The 12,419-nt window shown below is 38.2% G+C and overlaps 1 protein-coding gene across 1 annotated transcript; it reads left to right on the top strand.

Moving 5' to 3' along the window:
• Positions 1–11,681: 11,681 nt before the first annotated feature.
• On the top strand, positions 11,682–12,047 carry LOC119525936 (PCNA-associated factor-like). The gene is made up of 2 exons (XM_037824722.1): positions 11,682–11,808; positions 11,977–12,047. Exons 1-2 carry the CDS (start codon positions 11,682–11,684, stop codon positions 12,045–12,047), a joined length of 198 nt encoding a protein of 65 aa, XP_037680650.1.
• The last annotated feature ends 372 nt before the right edge of the window (positions 12,048–12,419 follow it).

Raw genomic sequence — 12,419 nt, forward strand, 5'->3', positions numbered from 1 at the left:
GCTCTTTTCCCTCGAGAACCTGTTGTTAAACCTTTACCAGGATACAACTGGCAATGGTCATTCTAGTGAGTGGACTGGAGGAGGAAAATTGGAGTATGAGAGGCAAATGCAATAATCAAGAGAGATGTTGAGACCTAAGTTGGGGAGATGGCAGTGGGGATGGAAAGGAGAATAATTTGAAAGACCTCTAGTTATAGAGTCATTAGGACTTAATTGGAGGACTTGGGAGAGGAAAAAGAGAGACAGTTCCAAAGTTATGGATTTGAGTGATTGTGTGGATGATCGTGCCACCAATTTAAGATAGGAAACATGGGAGAAGAAACAAGTTTGGGGAAGAAGAGGGTGAGTGTTCTAGTTTGCTAATGCTTCCGGAATGCAAAACACCAGAGATGGATTGGCTTTTATAAAAGGGGGTTTATTTGGTTACACAGTTAGAGTCTTAAGGCCGTAAAGTGTCCAAGGTAACACATCAGCAATTGGGTACCTTCACTGGAGGATGGCCAGTGGTGTCCGGAAAACCTCTGGTAGCTGGGAAGGCACGTGGCTGGCGTCTGCTCCAAAGTTCTGGTTTCAAAATGGCTTTCTCCCAGAATGTTCCTTGTTAGGCTGCAGTTCCTCAAAAATGTCACTCTTAGTTGCACTTTGGAGTATTTGTCCTCTCTTAGCTTCTCCAGAGCAAGAGGTAGCTTTCAACGGCCATCTTCAAAATGTCTCTCATCTGTAGCTCCTGTGCTTTCTTCAAAGTGTCTCTCTTGGCTGTAGCAGCTTGCTCCTTCTGTCTTATCTTATATAGTGCTCCAGTAATTTAATTCAGACCCACCCTGAATGGGTGGGCCAACACCTCCATGGAAATTATCCAGAGTCATCACCCACAGTTGGGTGGGGTACATCTCCATGGAAACACTCAAAGAATTACAATCTAATTAACACTGATAGGTCTGCCCACACAAGATTACATCAAAGATAATGGCATTTGGGAGACATAATACATTCAAACTGGCACAATGAGTTTTGTCAGATTTGTTGAATTTTATGGGCTTATGGGACAGTCACAGGGAGATGTCCAGTAGGCCATTGGAGCTCTGGATCTGGAGCTCAAGGAAGAGACCTGGGTTGGAAAAAAATATTGAGCATCATCAGCAGGCCCAATCATGGCCTTTGTTTTATTAACAGACTTCTTTAAGAATTGGATGCTACCTCTGGACTCTCTGCCTAGGAAAATGCACATTAACCCTGTTTTTAAATATTTCATTGGATTGAGAATAGCAAATAAAATTACTGTTTTGAAATAATAATTTCACTTTTACTTGTGAGGCAAAAAAATAAGGGCCAATTTCTGGGAGGAAAAAAGAAAAGGAAAGAAATCAAAATTGTGAAATTAAAACCCACAAAAAATCCTCTAATTTTGCTCAATTGTGAATTTAATCCAACAATGTATAAAAATAATTATATTCTATGAGCCAGTAGAATTTATTCCAGGTATTTAAAGGCTGGTTCAACATTTGAAAATCAATCAATATAATCCACCATATCAACAAGGTAAGGAAGAAAAATCATATGATTTTATCAGTTAGTATAGGAAAAGCATTTGACAGAAGACATCCATTCATGTAAAAACTCTCAGTAAGTTAGGAATAGAGGGGAATTATATCAACTTAATAAAGAACATCTACAAAAATTCTGTTTTGTAGATAATATAATATGTAGAATAATATAATATTCTATATATTATAATAAATAATATTCTATATAATATAATATATAGAATAATATAATATATAATATAATATATAGATAGATAATATAATATATAGAAAAAAATATATAGAAAATCCCAAGAAATCTACCAAAAAAGGGCCCCTCCTAGAACTAATAGGTGCAGTAAGGTTGCAGGATGCAAGGTTGACACTCAAGAATATTGCATTTCTCTATTATAACAATGAACACACAGAAACAACTTTAAAACATAATACTGTTTACAATCATTCCAAAGAAAATGAAATACTTAGGCATACACTTAAGAAAACCTGTATAGGATTTGTATGCTGAAAATTATAAAATGCTGATGAAAGAATTCAAAGACCTATCAATGACTAGAATAAAAACAGTGACACCACCAAATGATGTCAAAGAAGAGAAACTGGATTACCCATACATTGCTGATAAAAATGTGAAATGGCACAGCCACTCTGGAAAACAGTTTGACAGTTTTTTAAAAAGCTAAATATGCAAATACCGTGCAGCCCAGCAATTGCATTTCTGGACATTTATCACAGAGAAATGAATCTTATGTTCATACAAAAACATGTACATTAATGTTCATAGCAACTTTATTCATAAGAGCAAGAACTGGAATCAGCCTAGATGTCCTTCAACAGGCAAATGGTTAAACAAATTGTGGGATATTCATGCTCAGCAATAAGAGAATAACTATCGATACACGCAACATCTTGGATGAATCTCCAGGGAATTATGCTAAAGGAAAAAAAACAATACCCAAATGTTACATACAATATGATTCAATTTATATAATATTTCTGAAATTATAGCATTTTATAAATAGAGGACAGATTAGTGGTTGCCAGAGGTTAAGGAAGGGGATGGGGAAAGGTGTGGACAGGAGGGTGTTGGTTATAAATGGGCAACATGAGGGATCTTTGTGGTGTGGAACTGTTCAGTATCTTGGCTGTAGTGGTGGATACATGGACCTATACAGGTGATAGAGTTGTATATAACTTGATGCACACATATATACACACACATGAGAACAAGCTGTAAAACTGAGCAAATCTGATTAAAATCAGTGGATTGTATCCATCTCAATATCTGGAGGTGATATTATACTATGGTTTTGTAAAATGCTACCATTGGAAATTTAATCAAAGATGTAAAAGACCTATACAAAGAAAACTACATAACTCTACCAGAAGAAATAGAAAGGGACCTTAAAAGATGGAAAAATATTCCATGTTCATGGATAGGAAGGTTAAATGTCATTAAGATGCCAGTTCTACCCAAAATCATCTACAAATTCAATGCAATCCCAATCAAAATTCCAACAACCTACTTTGCAGACTTGGAAAAGCTACTTATCAAATTTATTTGGAAAGGGAAGATGCCTCAAATTGCTAAAATCTCTCTAAAAATGAAAAACGAAGTGGAGGGACTTGCACTCCTTGACTTTGAAGTTTATTATAAAGCCACAGTAGTCAAAACAGCATGATACTGGCACAAAGATAGACATATTGATCAATGGAATCAAATTGAGAATTCAGAGATAGACCCTCAGATCTATGGCCGACTGATCTTTGATAAGGCCCCCAAAGCCACTGAACTGGGACATAAAAGTCTTTTCAACAAATGGTGCTGGGAAAATTGCATGTCCATGTGCAAAAGAATGAAAGAGGACCCCTATCTCACACTCTACACAAAATTAACTCAAAAGGGATCAAAGACCTCAATATAAAAGACAGTACCACCTGAGGAGGCTTCCTTGTCACAGGCTTGGGCATGCCTTGGGCCTGGTGGATTTCCCACAGCTCTGGGACTGACGAGGACAGGGACCAGACGTGATCTTCTGCCGGAAATATCTCAAGAGTTTAGAAGTATCAGTGCAGACCTGAGAATCTCTATAAAACTTTGAAATACAGCTTGAAATGGAGAATGTCAGCAAAACAGGAAGGCACATTGTCCAAAAGCAGCAAACTGACAAGCGCCAGGGGATAGATGAGCACCTGACTGCTCTTAAGGACTTTTACAGCAACCTGGGTGCCCAGAATTCCCTGAAGGACCTGGAGAAGAGGAGGACAGATTTGCAGACCATGGTGGAGAGCAGTGCTGCACTGCAGGTCCTGGTGGAGGGTGGTGCTGTGGCCCTGTGGGTGAAGCTGGTCATGCCGGGTGCCAGCTGTGGCCACGTGTGCACCTGGAACAAGGAGTAGTGTGATGCCCTTATGGTACATGTCTGGTGCCGCAAGGCCAGTCACTCCTCTCCTTTCCCCTATTTAAGCTAACATAGCTTTGGTCAGAATTCCAAATCCTATTCTCTGCCTGTTGGAAGGACTTGGACTTCTTGTTCATGAATAACATCATTAGATGATATTTTATTCTTCTTTTAAAAAGATATTCACAGTGCCTCCACTAAGGAATAAAATATTTCCAGTATATGTAGAAATGTGTATTTCAGTGTTAGTAGATGTGCCTTATTGTTTCATTTTAAGGATTGAACAGTGCATCCAGTGTTCCTACTCCTACAAGCTGTCTGAACATGCCATGTTTCCATTGTTTCAGTAACAGCACACTGGCTGAGAGTGCCAGCAGCTCATGGCCCAAATAAACTTTGACTCCTGCTTTCTTTACCTGGGTGACATCAGTCTTGTTTCTTAACTCCTGTTCTAGTTTGCTAATGCTGCAGAATGCAAAACACCAGAGATGGACTGGCCTTTATAAAAAGGGGGTTTATTTGGCTACACAGTTACAGTTTTATGGCCATAAAGTGTCCAAGGTAACACATCAGTAATCGGGTACCTTCACTGGAGGATGGCCAATGGCGTCTGGAAAAACCTCTGTTAGCTGGGAAGGCACGTGGCTGGCGTCTGCTCCGAAGTTCTGGTTTCAAAATGGTTTTCTCCCAGGATGTTCCTCTCTAGCAAGCTTGCTCCTCTTCAAAACGTCACTCACAGCTGCACTCAGTTTCCTCTCCTTGAGCCAGCTCATTTATATGGCTCCACTGATCAAGGCCCACCCTGAATGGGTGGGGTCACACCTCCATGGGAGTATCCCACCAGAGTCACCTCCCACAGCTGGGTGGGGCACATCTCCGTGCAAACAACCTGCACCACAAGACCACAAAGATAATGGCATTTGGGGGACACAATACATTCAAACCGGCACAACTCCCTCCAAGCCTCATTTTTTCTCATCTGTAAAAAGGGCGTTGTTAGAATTTCTGCCACATAGGTTTTTTTGATAATTACATGACATAAAACATGGAGAGCTCTTCCATACACATTCTTGAAACATCTAGTTTTAGAAATTATTGGTATGATTATGATAACAGTTCCTTGTGATATGTATGTTAGACTTTTGTTTTACCACTAGACAGTTAATTGTTTCTTGGAGAGGGTGGCCATTTAATTGTTTTTTTATTTTATGTTACTGTCATTTTTACTTAAACACTATTGTAACTACAAGGTGTAAAAAAGAAAATTACATTTCATGTAATGTAGTAAGCATAAAAATAAGGTTTTAAAGGGAAACAGGATTCAGTGGTGAAATGTCTTTGGCAAGATTTTTTTTAACAAGGAAAACAAATACAACAGCAGAAAAGGTTATAGGCCTTACCTGTCATCAAGAAGTTTGCACCCCAACATTTAGAATCCTGTAGTGGCCACATTCTCTGGAATCCCTGCCTTTTTTTTTAATTGAGATTGTTCACATACCATACAATTATCCAAAGATCCGAAGTGTACAATCAGTTGCCCCTGGTGCCGTCATATAGCTGTGCATCCATCACCACAATTAATTTTTTTCAATTTTTGGAACATTTTCATTACTCCAGAAAATAAATAAAGACAACAAGAGGAAACTCAAATCTTCCCATACCCCTAAACAGCCCCCTCCATTATTGACTCATAATATTGTTATAGTACATTTGTTACTGTTGATGAAAGAACATTAAAATACTACTAACTATAGTGTATAGTTTGCAATAGTTATATTTTTTCCCTATATGCCCCTCTTTTATTAACTTGTAGTTATAGTGCCATACATTTGCTCTAGTTCATGAGAGAGACTTCTAATATTTGTACAGTTAATCACGGACATTGTCAATCACAAGATTCACCATTTTATACATTCCCCTCTTTTAACCTCCAACTTTCCTTCTGGTTATTTTACATGACTATGGGCTTACACTTTCCACCACCTTCAGACACCTTTTAGCACTGTTAGTTATTCTCATTGCATGCTACCGTCACCTCTGTCCATTTCCAAATATTTAAGTTCACCCTAGTTGAACATGCTGTCCATAATAAGCAACTGCTCCCCATTCTTTAGCCTCATTCTATATCCTGGTAACTTATATTTCATGTCAATGAGTTTACATATTATAATTAGTTCATATCAGTGAGACCATGCAATATTTGTTCTAATGTGTCTGACTTATTTCGCTCAATGAAACCTCAAGTTTTCTTTATCAATCCATTTTCTTAAAGATAGTTTTGTTCACCCACCATACATTCCTTCCTAAGCAAACAATTGTTGGTTCCCTCTATTATCACATATTTTTGTGTTCAGCACCATTGCCACTATCTGTATAAGGACAGATCCATTTCTTCCACAAAGAAGGAGGAAGAGTCAAAGAAGGTAGAGAGACAAAAGAAAAAGAAAAAGAAAGAAAAAAACATGACAGCTAAAAAAATAACAGTATTTCAGAGATCCCAATTATCAAATGGGCAAAAGATATGAAAAGACAGTTCTCTGAAGAGGAAATACAAATGGCCAAGAAACACATGAAAAAAATGTTCAGCTTCACTAGTTATTAGAGAGGTGAAAATTAAGAACACAATGAGATACCATCTCAAACCAATTAGAATGGCTGCCATTAAACAAACAGGAAACTACACATGCTGGAGAGGATGTGGAGAAATTGGAACTCTTATTCATTGTTGGTGGGACTGTATAATGGTACAGTCACTCTGGAAGTCAATCTGGCAGTTCCTTAGAAAACTAGATATAGAGTTACCATTCAATCCAGCAATTGTACTTCTCGATATATACCTGGAAGATCTAAAAGCAGTGACATGAACAGATATCTGCATGCCAATGTTCATAGCAGCATTATTCACAATTGACAAAAGATGGAAACAACCCAAATGTCCTTCAACAGATGAGTGGATAAATAAAATGTGGTATATACACAGGATGGAATACTATGCGGCAGCAAGAAGGAATGATGTCGTGAAACATGTGACCACATGGATGAACCTTGAAGACATAATGCTGTGTGAAATAAGCCAGGCACAAAAAGAGAAATATTATATGCTATCACTAATGTGAACATTGAAAAAGGTAAAATAAATGGTTTATAATGTAGAATGTAGGGGAACTAGCAGTAGAGAGCAATTAGTGAAGAGGGAACGATAACCCAATAAGAACAGGTAAGCTATCGTGGGGAAATTTAACATTCTGGGAAAGCCCAGGAATGACTATGGTCTGTTAATTTCCGGTGGGTAGGTCAGAACAAGTTCACAGAAATGTTTCTATATTAGGTTACTTTCTGAGGATAGAGTAGGAACATGTTGGAAGTAAAGTAGTTATTTTTGGTTAGCTATCTTTTTCTTATTCCCTTGTTTTGGTTTGTTTGAACATTTTTTATTGTATTTTTTTATGTAGTTAATAGTTAATTTTAAAAAAATGAAAAAAATATGCAGAGCCCCACTGAGAAGCTGGAGGAGAATGCAGGGTTGTTGGGCTCCCCTACCTTAATGGTTGCTGATGTGCTCACAGACATTGGGGACTGGAGGTTTGATGGGCTGAGCCCTCTATCATGGGACTTGCCCTTGGGAAGACTGTTACTGCAAAGGAGGGGCTAGGCCTGCTTATAATTGTGCCTAAGTTTCTATCAGCCAGGACAGGAGGAGTCGGTGGTTAGTGGCTGTGTGTTCTCAAACCTGGGAGTGTTCCTGGTGACAAGGGCAACCTCCCTACATGCCAGCCAAGAAACACCTTGCAGAAGTTACATGAGCCCCAGTTGTCTGAAGACCTCCATTGACACCTCCTGGTAAATTCTAAATATTCCAGAATCATAATTTGCAGAATGGTCAGTTTTGGGGAAAAAAAATCCTGGGTTAAGTGTTGACTGCACTCTTCCAAGAATTGTTGCATCGTGAATCTTCTTGGTGGCTCAAAGAACAAGAATGTGTGGAAAAATTCAGACATTGATGACTTGGAGTAAAAAAGTGATTCAGAGATGTTAACTCTGAATGCAGAAAAGCGCTAGGAATACCATCAACAATTTAGTTGGCTTATGTTTTCCTTTTAATGTATGCAAATGTGTGATATATGATAAAAATGTCTGTCTCAATGAATTTTTAAAATCTCTTTCAATAAGCATAAAATAAAAATTCCATGTGAATAAAAGCATTGAATCTAAAAACTAAATGGTCCTAAATATGCTCAAAGAGCTAAAGGAAAACATGGACAAAGAACAAAATTAAATCAGGAAAAAAAATAGATAAACATAAAGAGATTATCAACAGAGAGAGATAAATTATGAAAAGGAAACAGAGCTGAAGACCACAGTAACAGAAAGTAAAAATTCCCTAGAAGGGTTCAACAACAGATCAGAGCTCAGAAGAAGAAAGAAGTTGTAAATAAGACAGTTTAAATCATCCCATCTGAAAAGCAGAAGGAGGAAAGAATGAAGAAAGATGTACAGAAGCCTGAGGACCCTGTGGGACAACAGCAAGTGTATACACTGTGGGAGTCCCAGAAGAAGAAAGAGAGAAACAGGCAGAGAGAATATTCAAAGAAGTAATGGGAAAAACTTCCCAAATTTAATGAAAGACATGGATATACACATCCAAGCTGCTTGAAGAACTTGAAACAGGATAAACCCAAATAGACTCATACCATGCCATGTTATAATCAAACTGTAAGGTGCCAAAGATAACGAGAATTCTGAAAGCTATAAAAGAGAAGCAATGTGTCACATAAAAGGGAGCTTCAATAAGATTAAGTGCCAATTTCTTATCAGAGGCCATGGAGACAAGAAAGCAAGGGGAAGACATATTTAAAATCCTGAAAGCAAAAAATTGCCAATCAACAATTCTGGGCCCGGAAAACTATCTGTCAAAAATTAGGGAGGGACTTACTCTTCGCCATTGAGAAGAACGGGAGAACTGCTGACCCATTCTGGGCCTGAAGGAGCCTACTGACCCACAGATGCCCATCTCCGTGAACTATCAAGCATTGGACATTTATTGCTCAGACTGAGAGTGAAAAACCACAGGAAGACAATTGGTGGCAGAACTATTGACAATGAAAACAATGAAGAATGGAACTTAATGGACACAAGCCAGAGACAGCTGTTCAGAGATGTTATGCTGGAGAGTATCAGTCATCTGTTTTCTGTGGGGTATCAGTTCTGCAAATCAGAAGTGGTTTCCCAGTTGGAACATGGAGAGGAAGTGTGGAGAGAAGAATTAGGATTTCTTCAAGGAAAGCATCCAGGCAATCAAAATGACAATGAAAATGAAGAAATGATAACCATGCCCCATATCTGCAATAAGGACATACCCATCATCCAGTTAAAGGTATATACCCAGAAGATCTGAAAGCAGTGACATGAACTGATATTGGCATGCAAATGTTCATAGCAGCACTGTTCACAACTGTCAAGAGATGGAAACAACCCAAATGTCCTTCAACAGATGAGTGGATAAATAAAATGTGGTATATACACACGATGGAATACTACGCGGCAGTAAGAAGGAACGATCTTGTGAAACATATGACAACATGGATGAACCTTGAAGACATAATGCTGAGCGAAATAAGCCAGGCACAAAAAGAGAAATATCATATGCTACCACTAATGTGAACTTTGAAAAATGTAAAATAAATGGTTTATAATGTAGAATGTAGGGGAACTAGCAATAGAGAGCAATTAAGGAAGGGGGAACAGTAATCCAAGAAGAACAGATATGCTATTTAACGTTCTGGGGATGCCCAGGAATGACTATGGTCTGTTGATTTCTGATGGATATAGTAGGAGCAAGTTCACAGAAATGTTGCTGTATTATGTAACTTCCTTGGGGTAAAGTAGGAACAGGTTGGAAGTAAAGCAGTTGTCTTAGGTTAGTTGTCTTCTTCTTACTCCCTTGCTATGGTTTGTTTGAAATGTTTTTTTATTGTATGTTTTTTATAATTTTTTACATAGTTGACTTAAAAAAAAGCGTTAAAAAAGCAAAGAAAAAATATGCAAATCTCCCTTAAGGAGCTGGTGGAGAATGCAGGGGTATTGGGCTTCCCCACTTCGATGGATGCTGATGTGCTTACAGACACAGGGGACTTGTGGTTTGATGGGCTGAGCCCTCTACCACAGGACTTGCCCATAGGAAGACTGTTGCTGCAAAGGAGAGGCTAGGCCTCCCTATAATTGTTCCTAAGAGCCTCCTCTTGAATGCCTGTTTATTGCTCAGATATGACCCTCTCTCTTTAGCTAAGCTAACTTGACATGTGAAATCACTGCCCTCTCCCCTACATGGGCTCTGACACCCAGGGGATTGAATCTCTCTCTGGCAATGTGGAATATTTGACTCCCAGGGAGGAATCTAGACCTGGCATGATGGGATGGAGGACATCTTCTTGACCAAAAGGGGGACATGAAATGAAATGAAATAAGCTTCAGTGGCACAGAGATTCTGAAAAGAGCCAAGAGGTCACTCTGGTGGGCACTCTTACATACAATGTAGACAATGTTTTTAGGTTGTAATGAAGTGGAATAGCTAACAGTAAATATCTGAAACTATGAAACTACAATCCAGAACCCATGAATCTTGAAGGTGATTGTATAAAAATATAGCTTATGAGGGGTGACAATGTGACTGGGAAAGCCATATGGCCCACACTGCCCTTTGTCTAGTTTATGGATGGAAGACTAGAAAATGGGGGAAGAAAAAAAAGAAACCCAGTGTTCTTTTTTACTTTAATTATTCTTTATTATTAATGTGTGTGTGGTAATGAAAATGTCAAAAATTAATTTTGGTGATGAATGCACAACTATATAATGGTACTGTAAACAATTGAATGTATGCTTTGTTTTATATCACTGCAGGGTATGTGAATATATCTCAATAAAATGAATTTAAAAAATAAAAAAAATTAGGGAGGAATTAAGACATTCTCAGATAAATAAAAGCTGAGGGACTTCATCACCACTAGTCTGGTCCTATAAGAAATGCTAAAGGGCATTCTGCACATTGAAAGGAAAGGGCACTAGACAATTGTCTGAAGTCACATGAAGAAATAAATATCTCTGCTAAAGATAATGACATGGGTAACTAGAAATACTACTACCTATTGCATTTTTTACTTGCAACTCCACTTTTTACTTCCTACAGGATCTAAAAGGCAACTGCATAAAATGTAATGATAAATCAATCGTTTTGGACTCATAATGTATAAATATGTAATATGTGACAAAACGACATAAAGGAGGGGACAAAGGGTATGGGAACAACTATTGAAGTTGTTAAGTTGCTATAAAAGCAAATAAGATTCCTATATATTTAGGATGTTAAATTTAAGCCTCATGTAACCACAAAGAAAATATCAGAGAATATGCACTCTCATAGACTCAGGAAGTAGAGTACAGGCTACTAAGGGTGGGGGCGGCAGGAGCAATGGGGAGTGAATGCTAAATTAGTGTAGGGTTTCTGTTTGGGATGAAGGGAAATTTATAGTAATGGATGATGGTGAGGGTACTACAACATTGTGAATGTGACTAGTCCAACTGAATGGTATGCTTGGGAGGGGTTGGGATAGGAAGATTTATGTTGTATATATGTTTCTGCAATTAAAAAAAAAAGGAAAGTAAAGAGACAATGACAGGGCCTTGTCCTGTGAAATACCAACGGCTGGGAAGTCAGTTCATTGCTTTCATCTCTGGTTTGAACATGGTGCGGACTAAAGCAGACAATGTCCCAGGTGCCTATCGCAAAGTGGTGGCTTCTCGAGTCCCCAGGAAGGTGCTTGGGTCCTCCACCTCTGCCACTAACTCCACGTCGCTTTCGTCGCAGAAAGCCAAAAACAAATAAATATGCAGGAGGGAATCCAGTTTGTGTGTGCCCAACCCCCAAATGGCAAAAAGGAATTGGAGAATTCTTTAAGCTGTCCCCTAAAGATTCCAAAAAAAGAGAATCAGATTCTTGAAGAGGCAGGAAGCAGTGGCTTAGGAAAAGCAAAGAGAAAAGCATGTCCTTTGCAACCTGGTCACACAGATGCCGAAAAAGAATGGAACTTTCTTGTTCATCTTTGACTAATATCTCCTGTTTACTCTGGTATTCTAGGATGTAAATTTGCATAAATATGTTTGTTCCTATCAGTTCTGTTGAATGGGCATTTAATTTAAAAATTAGGCTTAATTAGTTATTCAAAAGCAAGTAGTTATTAGTATGTAAGATTAATATATGCTGCTTAGCTTAGTATTCAGTATAATGTGGTATTTTGTTTCCTCCTTTTACCTGTTAAACTTCTTGTTCTTGCTAAAAACAAATCACTGCATGGTGTTCTAATTACAAATCTGCTGTATTTTACATCTGCTTAGATCTTTGTACTGCTGCCATTTTTTGTTGGCATTTGATTACTGGAATGTTGCCATTTCCCCTTTTATTTGATTAAAAAAGCAGAGTTAG

This window comes from Choloepus didactylus, assembly GCF_015220235.1.
Source record: "Choloepus didactylus isolate mChoDid1 chromosome Y unlocalized genomic scaffold, mChoDid1.pri SUPER_Y_unloc1, whole genome shotgun sequence".
In the NCBI taxonomy this organism is placed as follows: Eukaryota; Metazoa; Chordata; class Mammalia; order Pilosa; family Megalonychidae; genus Choloepus; species Choloepus didactylus.